At 37.4% G+C, this 17,008-nt stretch overlaps 2 protein-coding genes across 5 annotated transcripts in view; one reads left to right on the top strand and one right to left on the bottom strand.

Moving 5' to 3' along the window:
* kcnab2b (potassium voltage-gated channel subfamily A regulatory beta subunit 2b) overlaps positions 1 to 11,020 on the top strand; it is a gene marked incomplete at its 5' end in the record, with an annotated part of 34,982 nt that extends 23,962 nt beyond the window's left edge. The window contains 9 exons of the mRNA XM_079478276.1: positions 102 to 145; positions 239 to 325; positions 1,698 to 1,742; positions 3,083 to 3,168; positions 3,283 to 3,403; positions 4,267 to 4,361; positions 5,410 to 5,530; positions 6,958 to 7,046; positions 8,544 to 11,020. Coding sequence (XP_079334402.1) covers positions 102 to 145; positions 239 to 325; positions 1,698 to 1,742; positions 3,083 to 3,168; positions 3,283 to 3,403; positions 4,267 to 4,361; positions 5,410 to 5,530; positions 6,958 to 7,046; positions 8,544 to 8,633 — 778 coding nt within the window. The 3' untranslated portion in view covers positions 8,634 to 11,020. The remainder of the gene's footprint in view (positions 1 to 101; positions 146 to 238; positions 326 to 1,697; positions 1,743 to 3,082; positions 3,169 to 3,282; positions 3,404 to 4,266; positions 4,362 to 5,409; positions 5,531 to 6,957; positions 7,047 to 8,543) is intronic.
* megf6a (multiple EGF-like-domains 6a) overlaps positions 11,020 to 17,008 on the bottom strand; it is a 28,978-nt gene continuing 22,989 nt past the window's right edge. For all 4 annotated transcript variants that reach the window (XM_079478698.1, XM_079478699.1, XM_079478700.1 and 1 more), the window contains 13 exons: positions 16,542 to 16,670; positions 16,309 to 16,437; positions 16,068 to 16,196; positions 15,812 to 15,940; positions 15,592 to 15,723; positions 15,045 to 15,173; positions 14,836 to 14,964; positions 14,592 to 14,720; positions 14,207 to 14,335; positions 13,985 to 14,113; positions 13,785 to 13,913; positions 13,581 to 13,709; positions 11,020 to 13,497 (listed from right to left, as the gene is read on the bottom strand). In XM_079478698.1, the coding sequence (XP_079334824.1) occupies positions 13,481 to 13,497; positions 13,581 to 13,709; positions 13,785 to 13,913; positions 13,985 to 14,113; positions 14,207 to 14,335; positions 14,592 to 14,720; positions 14,836 to 14,964; positions 15,045 to 15,173; positions 15,592 to 15,723; positions 15,812 to 15,940; positions 16,068 to 16,196; positions 16,309 to 16,437; positions 16,542 to 16,670 (1,568 nt within the window). In that variant the 3' untranslated portion in view covers positions 11,020 to 13,480. The remainder of the gene's footprint in view (positions 13,498 to 13,580; positions 13,710 to 13,784; positions 13,914 to 13,984; positions 14,114 to 14,206; positions 14,336 to 14,591; positions 14,721 to 14,835; positions 14,965 to 15,044; positions 15,174 to 15,591; positions 15,724 to 15,811; positions 15,941 to 16,067; positions 16,197 to 16,308; positions 16,438 to 16,541; positions 16,671 to 17,008) is intronic.

Raw genomic sequence — 17,008 nt, 5'->3', positions numbered from 1 at the left:
AAAGCAAGCAATAATTGGCAGACCCCCTAAAGAACTACTGCGGACCTTAAAGTATATTTTATTTAGTTTGAATATCACTCTTTTTATTGTGTGTGTTTCAGAGCAGAAACAGAGAGAGGCTTGTCTCGGAAACACATAATAGAGGGTAAGTCACGTTTTAACCCTTTCTCCTCTGTCTCTTTAACTGTTTTTTATTATTTATACACAATCATGTAAAACCTTGTTTCTGACCGTCTAGGTCTAAGAGCGTCTCTGGAAAGGCTACAGTTAGAGTATGTGGATGTGGTGTTTGCTAACAGACCTGACCCCAACACACCGATGGAAGGTAGGTGTGTGCTGGAATGCATTGTAGCTGACTTTTCTGTGTGCTTGTATTTTTGACTTTCAGCACTTGGTTGTCTCACTTTAACGGCTTTGCGTGAAACTAAGACCTGTCATACACCTGATGTCAGCACATTAATAACTTGTATATACATATACGTAAATATATAAACATACAGCGGAAGCATGAATTGAATTGCATATTCAGCAGGGGTTAAATTGGGACTGAACAGTTGGTGCACACATTACATTGTCTGTATACATCACTTTTTGTTTGAATACACATTCCAGTTAATGAAGTACACGTACAGTTTACATGCTCAAAAAAGGTTCTCTTCAGCGTTCTATAGAGCAGGACTGCCGTTCTGATAAACATATGCATTAATACTTTACAAAAAGGTTGTATTTGTTAACATTAGTAAATACGTTAACTTACATGAACGAACAATGAGCAATATAGTTTTTCAGCATGTGTGAATTATTGTTGATGTTTGTTAATGTCAATACAGTTATTCATGTTAGTGCATGGTTAATATTTACAATTATGTGTAGAAAATGCTGAAATTAACATAAACTAATACGTAATAAATGCTGTAGTGTTGTTCATTGTTATGCTCAATTTTAACAGATACAATTGTAAAGTAAACCACACTTGTATTTACTAAAATGCACGGTTACATTTTGAACATGGGATCGTTCAAAACTTAGAATTTTACCATTGGACCATCAAACAGTATAAGTGTAGTATCTTATGCTATCTGTATATGGAGTTTAGGTTTTCCCTATCTCTAAAATCTCACAATACTGTAGGTTTACATGTTTCACACCATTCATTTTTTACAAAGGTAATAATTGACCAATCAAAGTCATACAGGATAACTGATTGTCTTCCCCAGAACATTGAGATGTAACATGATTATTCAAGTTTGCATTAAAGCAAATGCATCCATTATGCAGATATTGGGTACAGTAAGGAAGACTGCATGCTGGTCTTACTTTAATTTTTTTATAAAAAATGCTGTAAAACATGAAACAATTGGGTTTTACATGCAAATTTACAGCACTATGGCATGGTCATTCTGTCATACTGGTATCTGCTAAAGCCATTTGAGAAGGGAATTGTGGGATAAGTTAGCTGTCAAGGTACTGTGTTGTACTGCTGTGAGAGCTTTGCATCAGGACTGATGGTCAGAGTCTGGGCCTGAGGTCATGAATTGTGCACACACCCCAAAGTTTTTTATTTTAAGCGTGTTCCCTTTAAACTGAGACCGTCAGAATCCACTCCGTTCCAGAGCTCCTGCTTTCCCATCTTAGAGATTTCATTCCATTTGCTGGTACACTTCTTCACAGTCTTTTGTTTGTTTGTTTATCACCAGGAGATCCATTTAACACTTCAAAATCAAGAACATTCATCATAGAAGGTACATGGTACCCTCAGTGAGAGTTTTGACCGCCTGTCACCGATTAGCATTTTATGGCTTTGATTTGTGATAGCCTGCCCTTTTTCCTGGTGTGAGAATCCTGACCATGTCCATAAAATGCTGAAGGTTTCCAGAAATTCCTCTTAAATCTGGTATGCGAAATGATTCCTTTGAGTGTCCTGTCCATCTTGCAATTGAAATTTGGAGAAGGCCACCGCATCTTACTGAGCCATGATTATTGTTTTCCTTTCTTCTTTTGACTGTCATGCTTTTTCATTTATCCTCATTTTTCATAATCATCTTTAGAAATGCACTTGTCATGTACAGTAGATGCTGAGCAGAAATATTTAGGCCTCCAATTTTCTTTATTTTTTTAAGACAAATAAATACACATAGTCACATATACAATCATGTTATTACCCGTTTTACCACATACAATGTTAGAGCATTATGTTTGTATTTTGAAGGTATTTGTTTTTCTGCAAGATGATTGGCTGCATCCCTGCATGTGAAATTGGAATGATGAAACCTGTAGCTGTTCTCTGGCCTTTCTCTGCATGTGTTTGTCCTTTGCTTTGTGTTTATCAGTCTTATGTAACATTCACTTATCTATCTAATTCTTCGTTGCAGAGTTGTTCACAAATCTAGTAAAAGACAGAAGCTAATCAACAGAATTTAAAGACCTAAATTGGTTGTTTAGAGATATGCTAACATACAGTATAAACACTTGGTCTTGTTTATTTGTTTGTACCGGTTAAAATTAGTCTAACTACAAATATACAGTACATTTAAGAGGTTTGTGAATGTCGTCTTTTCCCCTGCAGCATTTACTCTATATACAGTATATTGCATATGTATTTTTATGAATATTTATTAACATTCAGCTGTGGTAATCTTCTTTTTTCTGGTTTCATTCTCATAATAGGCAATGTAGACACAGGTGTAATTCTGGATAGCAGTTATAATAGTGGTAGGATGTAGGCTGGATCATGGAAAATTGCTGCTCTGTGAAATGTCAATGAAATGCAGCCTTGTGGGAATGTCACACACTTATTTATTTTGCATCCGGTGCTTAACCTTCAGGAACAATTTGAATGCCTTGTCACTTTCATAAAAGGAATATAAGACAAATGGCCTTTCTTTCTCTAAGCCTGTCTCAAATCTTCTTCTGCTCCAGTTCCAGGACTTTAATCTTATATTCGGCCTTGGTTGTAATGGCTAGGTGTATTCCAGTCGCTCTGTTTTCCTCTCTCTCACCCGACTGTATTTACCTTTGTTCTACATCCCCTCAGTGTGCAAATCTGTTGTCCAGATTCTGACTGTGAATGTTTGATTGGCAGAGACGGTTCGGGCGATGACCCATGTCATCAACCAGGGAATGGCAATGTACTGGGGAACTTCCCGCTGGAGCTCAATGGAGATTATGGTGGGTCTTGTAAATTACTTATTGCACAATATGATTAATTATTTTGCCACTTTAGCATTATTGTCTGTCTTCAGTGACTCATTCAGTGACTGAATGTGTGTTAATGTTCCTCAGGAGGCGTACTCAGTGGCACGACAGTTTAACCTGATCCCACCCATCTGTGAGCAAGCTGAATATCACATGTTCCAGAGAGAAAAGGTGGAAGTACAGTTGCCTGAACTCTTCCATAAGATAGGTGTGTATGTGTGTGTGCGCATGCGTGCCAATGCAAACCAGCAGTGCCTTAAATTTACACTTGAAGCACCTTAGACATATTTCACCCCAAAAAAGATTTCATCATGTCATTCCAAACCATTATGACTTTCTTCATCAAAACACAAAAGAAGATATTTAGAAAAATGTTGGTAACCAAAGAACACTTAACTATACATTGACTTAAATTTTATAGACACAAAACCACAAACATATTTTTCAAAATATTTTCTTTTCCGCTTTCCGTGTCATATTGCTGCTGTCCTTCTGAAACCTTGTATCTCCATATTTGGTGATTACGAAACCTTATGCATTTAATTGAAACGTTGTATCCTTTATGATCTGTGACTTTGTGATCTGTGAAAAAAAGGTTAAGAAGTGTTTTCAACGAGAGGTGGATTTGGACCCCGGTCTACAGACTTTACACCTTACAGCTATTTGTACTCGGTGTCAATAGACACTCCGTTTTATTTTTCGCCAAAATAAATCACTGTTATCCATCCTTTAACAGCATAATAAACTATCCTCACCAAACATTGTTAGTAAAGTAATCGGAAATGTTTATTGAAAAAGTAGAAGTCAATGGAAGTTTTTCACCATGATAGAAAAATAAAAGTATTTGTAAAAAGTTGTTACAGCAATTCTGTTTAAACTAGAAGCTGTAAACAGGACTCTCTGTCCATAAGATGCTTTCATCGCCTGTACATCATCTTTTGAGAAAGAATGTCATTGTACAAGACCATCTGAAATTTGTCAAGGAAAGAAAACATCAGAAAGGGAAACAAAGTTATCATGACCTGCAGCCCCAGATATGAGAAGTGCCTATTTCGTGTGATTATGCCACAGGTGTTGGTGCCATGACCTGGTCTCCTCTGGCCTGTGGGATCATCTCAGGGAAGTATGACAGCGGTGTGCCTCCAAACTCTCGAGCCTCCCTCAAGGTACTGTGTGACTCCTGTTTCTATCTCTCTCCATTGGTGACACCTCAACAGTCTTATTTACATACCTGGCAGTTGTCAATGTTGGTATTTATTATTGACCGTGTCAGCTGTCTTTATCCTTCATCTCAACATTGAGTTTCTTTTGTATCAAGGAAATGTATGTTTGTTAATATAGTAGAGTGTGTGAAGTGCTTCGGTTCTACACATGCTGCACCGTCTTTTAAAAGGATAGTTCACCCAAAAATGAAAATTCACTCATCAGGTTCCAAACCTGTGTTAATGTCTTTGTTCTGCTGAACACAAAGGAAGATACTTGGCAGAATGTCAGTGACCAAACTCAAAATAATGGGGGATGAGATCTGTTTGGTTACCGACATTCTTCCTAATATCTTCCTTTGTGTTTATCAGAACAGATAATTTTATACAGGTTTGGAACAGCATGTGGGTGAGTAAATGATGACAGAATTTTCATTTTTGTGTGAACTATCCCTTTAATTTGCTGTAATGTGTTTCCCCCCTACATTTTTTTACACATAGCCATTGCCTTCTGATGCATCCATTTTTTGATTGTATATGGATACATATTGCCAGGTACAGGAAGCTGGGGTGCTGAGGGCCCTGCAGTAGGTTTGTACCCATGTGTATATAGTATTATTTGTTAATACTTTTAAAACCAATTGCTTCAGCAAAATATCCGTGGCACACACATTTGTCACAAGGTATGACTTATGTTTAATTCACAGCCATTGAGCAGTTAGCAAATTAAACTGGTAAATAGATGCAATGATAGTGGTTTTGTGCATTTACACTTAATTTACCACAGTATTATTGTCTCATGGCTTGTACAACGTTTGAGAAATATTTTGGCCGAACCAGCTGAACCCTTCCCACCACTGTCCCTTCAGCACCCCCTCATAAAACATGTGTGCAGATTTCATCCATTCCATCATTGCTTCACAAACACAATAAATATCCCTCCGGTTATTCCTTTGGTTTAGCGGGCCAGTGGCGCGAGGCTCTGAGCAGGTGTGCTATGTGTTTGAAACAGGGCTACCAGTGGATGAAGGATAAGATCCTGAGTGAGGAAGGCCGCCGTCAGCAGGCGAAGCTGAAAGAGCTGCAGGCCATTGCGGAGCGGCTGGGTTGCACGCTGCCCCAGCTGGCCATCGGTAATACTGCCCGGGCTCTGCTGCTCTCTCTCTTTCTGTCTGTCTGTCTGTTTGCCTGCCTGGAGCTCAGGGCAGGCTGTCCCTGGACCTGTCTCCAGCTTCTGTCCTGTCTGTTTGTAAAGTTTGGAAGTCTGTCATTGGACAGTGTTGTGTCTGTTAAATCTTATAAGATTTCTGTTCCTGAAACAACATTCCTATCAACCAAACGTGGGAATAGTCTCAAAGTCAGACTGTTTTGGGAATCCCAAACCTGCCAAAAGGAGATAAATACATTTACTAAGCTTAATACTCAAAAGCACGTGTCATTTTGTCAAGCTACAAAATGTTCTTGTGATGTTAGAGCTTCGCCTATAGCTAGTCCAGCACTCTGTGCTCGATTGATATGTCTGACGTAAAACGCGCCCCCTCATCAACCTAAGGGCACAGAAATGTAGGTGGGTCCTAAATGTTTCCTACAGCAAAAATTTTGAAAAAACTAACAATGAAGATACTATACTCTTCTGCTATTTTATGTTTTAAATAAAAATGTATAATATTAAATAATATATTACAATATATATGTGTATTTTGCTATATTTTTGCCATGTATTACCATAGTACTCATGTACGGTATATTTGTCAACTATATAACATTTAAATGTAGAAATAAACAACAGGCTACTAATTTGTTCATTGAAGGGAAAATAGCATAAAGAAGTCAAATGTGTCACAGTAGGTACATTTACTGCACTTCTACAGTATAGCTTTAGGTTTTGTGTTTCACACTTTCAGACATTCATCATTAGCCGGCCTTGACACAACAACCCAGTTACAGGATTATATTTATACATCTCATAACCTTTTTTAATAGAGCAGTAAAGGTCAGGGGAACCGCAGGAGATGTTGTATGGGTTCAGTAGGTTAGTGTTGACTGATAACTGTGGACCGAATGCATTTTCAGAAAACATTAAACAGAAACTAGGGCACATGGTGGTTGTCCTTGTTGTGTGATGTATGCTATACATCTCTCTGAAATAAGTTGAATGCTTTGTTGCTGGGTGTTAAACAAATATTCAACTTGTGAGATTTAGTAATGCAGTCAGCATTTAAACTAAGGGCATGAAATAGTTGGAGACTAAAGTAAGAGACTAAAATAAGTTTACCGCTGAGTGCTGGTAGTTACAAATGGAAGAATTCAATATTGCATCCTTATAGCAAAACAGTAAGTTCATGCCCATAAATGCTAGCTGGTATCACTTTTCAATATACCAACCTGTCTTTATTCCTTTTGTTTAATGTATATATTTAAGTAACATACTGTATAGTCCATGAATTGCTTTTAGATTCAACAAAAACTCATTATCAAGGTTGAGCTTTAAAAAATGTGTTACAGTCCAGTACCAAGTTACTGTCTAATATTAACAGATGAAAATTGAATCTTTCATTAGCGTGGTGTCTGAGGAATGAGGGGGTGAGCTGTGTGCTGCTGGGAGCCTCCAGCACTGAACAACTGATGGAGAATATCGGAGCTATTCAGGTGAGTGGATGAACCCCTAAAATGTTTATCTTAGAGCTCAAATCCCAGTAGCCACTGGCAGAAACATACATGCATGAAAAAGCTGTGTATGTGTTTTCTTTAGGGCTGTCAAACGATTAAGCGCAACTAGAATAAGAGTTTGTGTTTGCATAGTAGATGTCTGGGTACTGTGCATATTCATTTAGTATTTATATACACATGAAAAAAACACGTGAAATACACGTGAAAGTGACCTATCTGTCAGATATGGTGACCCATACCCGAAATGTGACCTTTGCATTTAACCCATCCAGTAAATAGTGAACACACGCACTGCAAGTCATGAACACACTTACACCCGGAGCAGTGGGCAGCTATCACCGCAGCACCCGGGAAACAAGTGGGGGAAGGCGCCTTGCTCAAGGGCACATCAGTTGTTTCCTGCCGGTACTGAGAATCGAAGCGCCGATATTCTGGTCACGAGCCCAATTCTCTTACCATTAGGCTATGACTGCCATTTATAACATATATTTATTTATATTTACCAATAATTGAAATGATATATAAACGTTTATTGATTTTTTTGCATGTATGTTTATGTGTTTATAAATGCAGAATTATTATGCACAGTGCACAGACATATGTTATGAAACACAAAATTTTATTTCAGATGCAGTTGATCTAGTTTTTGCTTTGGCATAGAATAAACATTATGTAATGTGCTGTAAACTGGAAATGTTACAGTATATATAAGTATTTACTGTATATGTCTGTACAAGAGCTATTCGAATGAATGGGATTTGAGTTTTCACTCTAGGAATTATTCAATGAAAGACACAAAGACAATGAAATACAAATGGAAATTTGTATTTCTTCTGTAATTATAATTCTGGTGGATTATTTGGATGTGAACAATACCAAAACTGAGTCTTTAAGAAATAGTTCACACAAAAAGGATTTCGTCTACTCACCCGTATGTCATTTAAATTCTGTAGGACAAAATAAGATATTTTGAAGAACAATGGTAACCAACATCGGTGTAGAAAAAACCTTTGATCAAAATATCTTTTTTTTGTGTATAGCAAAAGCAATGTTATATCCTCGGGGTCCTTCTAAAACCATATGTCCAAATTCGCTGTTTTTCAGGAAATGGACAAAACATTTTACCTTTAAATTATTAAATACTGTGTAATCAAAGATCACAAGCTTTTTAATACGTTTTATTGGTTAGATACTGTATTTGCTAAACCCAATGACAAACACAAAGGGTTACTAATAATAAAGATTCATGACAAACACAAAAAACAAATAGGAGATTCAAGGTTTCAGAAGGACAGCTGCGTTATGCTACAGGTTTTGAATGACATTAGGATGAATCAATGATGGTTAAATAAAGTTTTCCCTTTTAAGCACTGGTTGCTGAACATTTCTTCCATTATTGCATTATTTTTTCAATTTAAAACAGTTAACATTAATGAGACAAATTAACTTCAATGTCTCAATGAAACACTCTTTCAGGTTCTTCCAAAGCTATCATCATCTATTATACATGAAGTGGACAGTATCCTAGGCAACAAACCCTACAATAAAAAGGACTACAGGTCCTAAAAGGAAAGTGAGTGACTATCGACTTTCTTCTTATTCTGAGCTTTGACTGAATAAAACATTGGCACACGGGACCAGCATTGTCACAGGTCCCGCAGGAAACGCCAACCCGCACAAAACAAGGAGTCTAACAAGGATATAAGCCCGAGAATCGCAAAAGAGCACGAGCAGACCGGAAGCATGGTCACGAACAAAACAGCTAGTCCGGCTCAAATTAGAACGCCACTCCTACCACTAGAAGAAACCACTTGCCTGCTTCCATCCCTTCAAAGTAAACACTAAAGGGGTGCATTATGAGGACTTTTTAGAAATGCATGTGATCCACTGGCCAGTGCATGTGCTTTTCCCTCCAGGTTGGAAAGCATAAGCTTAAACATATCCCGAAACAATCTTCGCAATAGTACTGATGAAGCACTTTACTGATACAACAGAAAGTTACATCACTGGAAAAGCGGTTTTAAAACCATTCATCTGTCATTTTCACAATAGTTTTGAAATGGAAATATTCTGTTTATTAACAGGACCTTGTTTATATAACCAGCTATGGCTACATTTTAGTTCTAAACAGGAAAAAAGTTGTTTTAGTTGTTGAAACTAGTAACTTTGTATAAGCACCAATTGTATTATTGCTCCTTTATGACATATCGCTTATTGCTCCCTGGACTCTCTGTAAATTGCTTTGGATAAAAGCGTCTGCTAAACGACTAAATGTAAATGTTATAGGGTAAACAAACGTATGTTTACTAAATATATTAACTACACAAATACAGGCCTCTACAAATGTGCAATATCTGAAAGTGTTCATTTACCCATAGTTTGCACTCCGGCTTATTTTTCAAACCCTTTCCAAGATGAATGATCTAATACAGTGTTTGCGAAGATTAGAGCTAACCGGTTCATTCTGAAACCAAAGAATTGTGTCGCACTGCTGTTTTCATCCAAGAGAACATCGGAAGGTTTGGATGTTTGATTATGATATGACGCGTTGTTTTAAGTTTTATAGTTTGTCATGTGTCTTTCCCTTAATGTTCCATATTTAAAGGGGCTTTTACAGTATGTCTTTATTTAAATCGTCTTGTGTGCTGGATTATTTTTTCAATTTCTGTTGGGCTGTTTAAAGACAACGAAGATCATTTGTTTTGATATAATAGTTAATGAATAACTTCACCACTTTTTAGTATTAGCCAGACATTTGGTCCCCACAAGGATAACAAAACACTAGATACACATGCTGTACATTATTGAGACCAGACAATGGTCACAAGGTTTCTGTGAGTTAGGGGAACAGAAGTCCATTAGGACTGTATTAAAAGAAGAGAAGTCTATAGAATGTTCCCACAAACTTACCAAATCAAAACAATTGTGTGTGTGTTCGTGTACAACATGATTTATGTTCTTGTCCAATGGCTCCCTCTGCTGATCAAGAGGTTGCTTCAACTATAAAGCAATCATCAACAAATGGGTAGTTGACAGGCTAATATGCAAATTTGTCCTATGATCTGAAAGGAAAAAACTAACAATCTCTTATGCTATTCTATATGATAAATATTCAAATTAATTATATAAAACAATGTAATATTAACAGTTTGTTTTCTTAGATTTGCCACGTCACACCACAGGAGACATGTTTTTCGTCAACTACCCATATAACATCATATTAATACAATCTTGAACAATAAGGGCCTACATGTAGTTTCTGTTTTAAATGAATGATATTATACACCAAATTTTATTATATTCTTGCAGTCAAAGAAGTGTATTCTAGTTGTTTCATTTGTGATGTCATTACGCATGTGTCTTTATAAAACTGGTCAATCTTATCATAATCATCATCATCTTATCATGAAACTGATAAGCCCATGAGTAGGACAGTATTAGATATGCTGTCAATGAGTTATTAGATGATATGCCTCATTCAAGCCTAACACTAAATATTCAGTGCTGACAGTCATTTATTTAGCATGTGTTTCATCTGTACTGACAGAATGATCTATGGTATATGCATTAAAGCATTTCAAACCCATGATGAATGGAGAAGCACAACAAGGGTAATAAAAGAGCGCTATAAAGTAATTTATATGTCATCATAATGACCGATCTTTATTATATTATTGTCATAGTAAATACAGATTCAGTGCTAAAATAATTTCACATACAGAGTGTCACTTTTTTACTGAACCTAATGTGTTGTTAAACATCTTTATAGAGTCGCATGGATATACGAAAAAAGGTAGATCAGTGGATATTATATAAAAAACTGTTTTTGGCTGTGATTTATTGAATGTAATGTATAAGAAGGTTTTTATTGTATTAACATATACAGTATTGAACAAGAACGGATATGAGTTCTTACAATCCATACAGCTTTTTGAAGAAGTACTTTAACCAAAGACCATAGTTAGATAACACAAGCTTTGATGATAAAATTGGCATTGTTTCGGTTTCTGAGGCTCGATGTATTAGTCTATGTTCATATATTTGTTATATAAACATTTCGGGCATCTGTCTGCATCTACATGTGGGATTTGAGTTGTACAGTACATCAAGTTGGCACTACATTTGTATCTTGTGATGGGCCTTGTATAAGCTGCTCTAATTTGAATAGTTTTGCTCTTGCTCAGGAAGTCACGACTGTTGGTAGAAGTTGCTGAAACTGACATATGTACCATGTGTACTTGTTTATTAATGTAGACGATAGGCCTCATTGAATGAGAAACTGTTGGTGTGTAAAGTGTAAAGCTTTAAAAACAAAGCGAGTTTTGTTATCCCACAAGGACAAATATCGCTGTACACTGTAAATAATTTCTGTAGAAATAACAGTATTACTGGCAGCAGTTTGCCAGTTACTTAGTGTAGATTTTCATTTATGTAATTTACTGGCAACAGTTTGTTTAAAGATAAATTAAACATAAATAAGTCTTTATCTTTAGAGAGAAAAAAGCTATACAATAATAGCCTCTTGCCAAGCATTCTGGGAACCAAAATTAGACAAAATGGTTGATGAGGATATCTGATTTCCTAAATGCTTTGCATGAGGCTGTCATTTTATCTTTTACAAACTGTTGTCAGTACGTTAGATAAATATAAATCTACAGTAAGTTACTGGGAACTAGCTGCATGACTACAGCCAAACATTTTACAGTGTAGAAATAGTGGAACGAAATAGGAGTAACTTGTAAGTACATGAAATTATCCTTTTTTATTTGTTTTCAAGCTGATTTTATAAGAATAGATGACTTTCATTCTGACGGTTCTGTTATATTGACTATTACTGTTATGCATAGTATGATGGTTTCTGTATATACACAAGCAGAGTTTTGTATATAAATATAATGGAATGGTTTGATGACCTGTATATATTCGGAATCTAGATATATGTTACTGATTTGAGTTACTGTACTATTATCACATTAGACTTGATTTATTTTTACATTGAGAACTACTACTTATGACATTGCTTGAGGAAAACATGTACAGCTTCAAACCTATGAAAAGAAAATAAATTATAGTAAAATTCTTTATTGTTGGTCTTTATTCCTTGATACGTATAAATGTAATAATGGGGTATATATTTTTTAATGAAGTTATACACCACAATAGTTTGGAATATATAACACTGTTAAACTGCACGAACAAAAGACTTAAAATAAAGTTACCTGTTACTTAATCAGAGTCATGTGCAAACTGCAAAATACATGAACACATCTTTATGATGTAAAGAGAATGGCATGGCCAAGATTTCTTTAACTGCAGTAAAAAAACGTTTACTGTTACAAAACCTGACAGTGCACAAAATATTTATTTTTAAAAGTACTGACGCATCTGCAGAAATATTGGAAACACGCATTCCCCTTTGAGGTTGATAAGTCTGAATTCTGTAAATGTAGATCAAATATCTAAACAAACATTCTATATGCATTTCAAAATTGTATAGACACACTTCTGTATGCAATCTCTTTACAGAACTCATACATTCATACACAGTATATATATATAGGAACACCAGTTTCATATTATTTTGATTTAAAACTCTACAACAGGAAATAGTTCAATGTATAATGCTTGAGAAATGGACAATGTCAACACACACAAATATTACATATCAGATTAATTGCACTAAAAAGAGTTGAAAAAGAGAGAATTTGTTTGAAATTGTTCATTTTGAATGGTGGAAGACACTTACCATTTTACAGATGCAAGTACCTTACAATTGCGCGATTTATCTGGAAAATTATTTTGTTTCTCCTTATGACACCTTATGCAAATGATGAGAAAGGTTTCATTTTTGAGTGAGCTTGTCCAGTGGTGGTAAATAAAGGGTTACATTTTAGTAACACTTCATTTTCTGGGTCTTCTGCATTTAGGAAGACTTGTTATTGTCAAGTGAAACAGGGACCTGGATTGGTTGTTTGTGTTTGATCTGTGTTGGAGTAAAACCCAACAGGAAGCTGTTCTCCCTGAGCACAACTGATGCTTAAAACATAACAAACTGTATTTGCCTCATCCAGGAGGAGCTTCAATTTGATAAGTTTATATTTTGTCTTTATTGTCAACTTTTCCAGTAGAATAATGAATAATGAAGTTTTTCCTGCAAATCCATCTGAATTGCCACGAGTTTGTGCAGAAATCAGATTGGTTCTTCATACGCTATATGTAAAAAAAAAGGCTAAAATTTTAGCCAAAGGTGTACTCACAAAATCAAGCCCAGTCAGTTAACATTCAGCAACAGTCTCCATGTTCAGTTTTTTTTGGACTGTCACATACAGTATTGTCTGAACTGGGTATGAGACTGTAAGATTACTATACTGGTATGCTGGACGAGTCCATTACTTTGTGTTTCTGCTTGTTCTCTAGCTAGACGTGAGCCCTGTATTGAAAGAGATATGATATATGATGAGACAAATATGCATAATTTACTGTGATTTAACTACTGTATAACAGTATAATGACCTTCTTGGCAGCTTGGTCCAACCCAACCATTCAAACAAGTGCACTGTCCATTGCGTGGATTGCATTGACCTCCGTTGTGACATTCGCATCCCTCTGAGCAATCTGGGCCAAACCGATTCACTCCACAGTCTGATGTGAATTCAACGCAAAAATATATTACAGAAAATTTCGGTTTATTAAATGGTTTCAGAGGAAAAAAAATACCTATATCGCAACGAGATCCCATCTTCCCTGGTGCACACAAACACCTGCCGCTGGCAGGGTCACATGGTGAGCCTCTGTCGCAGTCGCAGTTTTGACCACAGCTAGACCCAAATCTGCCCGGCTCACACTCTAAAACAAGAACACCATTACCTAAACAATCTAACCACCTGTGACCGCAAAAACATTACACAAGACTGCACCTCTTTCACAGCGGAGTCCCTGGTAACCTGGAGGACACATGCAGCGGCCAGTGCTTGGGTCACATGGTGCTTTGCCACGGCAGTCGCAGAGAAGCTGGCAGCCATGTCCATGGAAGCCAAGAGGGCACACTTGAGAAAAAAACATTGAAGAAAAATGAAAAATATGCTATTATATTGACTACATTACATGAAGAAATGACAAAATATGTAATGGTTTCTCACCATGTTCACAGAGATGACCATAGTAACCAGAAAGACAATGACACTCGCCGCTACCTCTGTCACAGGTAGCATCATTTTGACAGTCACACACTTTCTGGCATCCAGCCCCATATCTGCCTCTGGGACACTCTGAACACAAGAAAATGTTTAACTCAATAATGCACCATAATGTGTTGCTATCCTAAAGGTTTTATGCACGGTCAGTAAAAAGATTGAAGTATGACTCAATGAATTCTTGAAGGTTTGTGGCTTTATGGGATACTTTAAGATTTTGTCGTATTTGATGTTCAACAATCCCTGTTCACTTTCATCGTTACGTGCAAAAGTGGGTATTTTCACACTTTTTTCACAAATCTGTTTCTTTAAGGATGCATAATCAGCTCACCTTTATCACAGCTGTCACCTGTCCAGCCCAGTCTGCAGGTGCAGTTCCCTGTAACTGCATCGCATGCTCCTCCATCACTGCAGTTACAGTGTTGAGCACAGTCCTCTCCGAACCAGCCCTCAGCACAGCCTGACACACACACACGCAGGTTTACTAACCCATAAACTATTTTATAACAGGATAATGATATTCAGATATCTGTTGTTAAAGCATTTGTCATCAATATTTTAACAGGCGTAATGACCTTGTCTACAATCCTCCCCTCGCTGGCCAGCTCTACACACGCATCTGCCTGTGACCGGGTCGCTTCTGGCTCCTTCGCCACATAATGCTACCTGTGCACAGTCTTGACCATAACGCCCTGCTGGACAAGCTTCAGAGAAACTAACCATCGGTAACTGTAACTGGTTCATCTTTATTACATTGTTTAAAACGTAGCTTAGTGTGACTAACTGATATTGCAGTTTGGTCCGATGTATCCTGGTGGGCAGGTACAGGTGCCAGTGGTGGTTTTACACATGCCGTTATTAAGACACTGGCACTTCCTCTCACAGTTTGGTCCATAATGGCCTTCTTCACACTCTACAACAGTTAAAACAATGCATCATGGGTACAACATAATTCAGGCAACACTGTAATGTTTTAAACTTTGTCACCACTTTATTTATACACTTAGAATAGGTGCATTTCACAGCATTGCTGAAATTCACAACTTTTTGGTTAAAAGTAAAAAAATATCAGTTATAGAAAGGCTAAAGTTATAAATTGCAGTTTAAGTAGATGTTGAATGGATAGTTCACCACAAAATACAACATTTAAACAATGGCGGAACCCATGAACAGGTTTGAACTGACAAATTGAGGCGAGTAAATGATGACAGAGTTTTTATTTTTGGGTGAACTATCCCTTTAAGTAGATGTCAATCTGTACAAACATTATGAAGAGTTTGAGCATCAATAAAGGTGAAGATTTCTTTCTAACAAAATTATGAAGAGCCCACCTGCATCACAGTTGTTGCCATGGTAACCCGGGGCACAGTAGCACACACCGGTTACAGGATGACAGAGCTGGTTCACCTGTGAACACCGACACACATGATTACAGTTCAGTCCAAATGTGCCCGGGTGACACCCTGCAGAGCAACAATGAGACAGAATATCAGTTAAGAAACCATGAATCTTAAAGACAACATGGATGAGGAAATAAGAATAACAACTCACTGTGCTCACAGCTATTTCCAGTAAAGCCTGGTGGGCAGCCACACTCCCCGGTCACATGATTACAGGAAGAGTCGCGAGGACAGAGGCAGCGTTGAGAGCATCGTCTGCCGTACGAACCAGGCAAACAAACTGTAAGAGCAAAAATTTGTAACACTGAGTCTGCCAGCAGAGGGCAGTCTTACAGAAAATACATGCTGAGATAAGCTCATATGAAGAGCCCAATGGCTTTCCTGGTGAATAGTAAGTGGTGAATTACTTTTCTCACAGTGCGGTCCTCTCCAGCCTGCTGGACACATGCAGCTGCCGGTGATGTGGTGACATGGGGCATTATGATCACACCTGCATCTCGCCGTACAACCTTGGCCGTACAAACCTGCCCCACATGCTGATCACAAACACACAGGGTGGCAATATAAATGTATATTATTGTCCCAAAAAGTATATTTATTATATGTTTTAAAAGCAGCATTATGATGTGATCGGAGGAGGTTGTTTACCCCTTTCACAGCGGAGACCGATCCAGCCTGCCGGACACGAGCACCTGCCACCCTGTCTGTCACACATGCCACCATTCTCACAATCACACTTGTGTTGACAGTCTATGCCAAAGTGTCCCGGAGCACATTCTGGAAATGAAACACAAAGACACATTACTGAGTAATTTACAGCATGCCAAAGACATGTTTTAATGTTGCTATAAGAGGCAGAACATTTTTAGTGTATATCTCACCAAGTTCACAGGCAACTCCAGTCCAGCCGCTTTGACACATGCAGTGCCCACTGATTCGGTCACATGACCCTCCGTTCTGACATAGACAGTGCTGGTGACAGCCAACACCATAAAAGCCAGCAGGGCATTCTGGGAAGAAGCACCAGGACAGCGTAGAATCAAACAGGTAAACAAGTGAATAGTGGAAATGAGATTATGACCCAGACTGAGAATTTATATAATAGTTCACTCAAAAATAAAACATCTGTCATCATTCACCCTCATGTCATTCAAAACGTGTATTTGACTTCTGTGTAACACAAAAGAAGATATTTTGAGAAACGTCTCAGGGGTTTGGTGCCATACGATGGAAGACAATGTTCAAAATATCTTCTTTTGTGTTCTGCAGAAGAAAGAAAGTCATAGAGGTTTGAAATAAACGGTGAAAGAGTTCTTATTTTGGGGCGAACTATCCCGTTACACACTCA

This window comes from Barbatula barbatula (genome assembly GCF_947034865.1).
Source record: "Barbatula barbatula genome assembly, chromosome: 17".
NCBI classification, from domain to species: Eukaryota; Metazoa; Chordata; class Actinopteri; order Cypriniformes; family Nemacheilidae; genus Barbatula; species Barbatula barbatula.
This window is presented reverse-complemented; position numbering and strand designations above follow the sequence as displayed.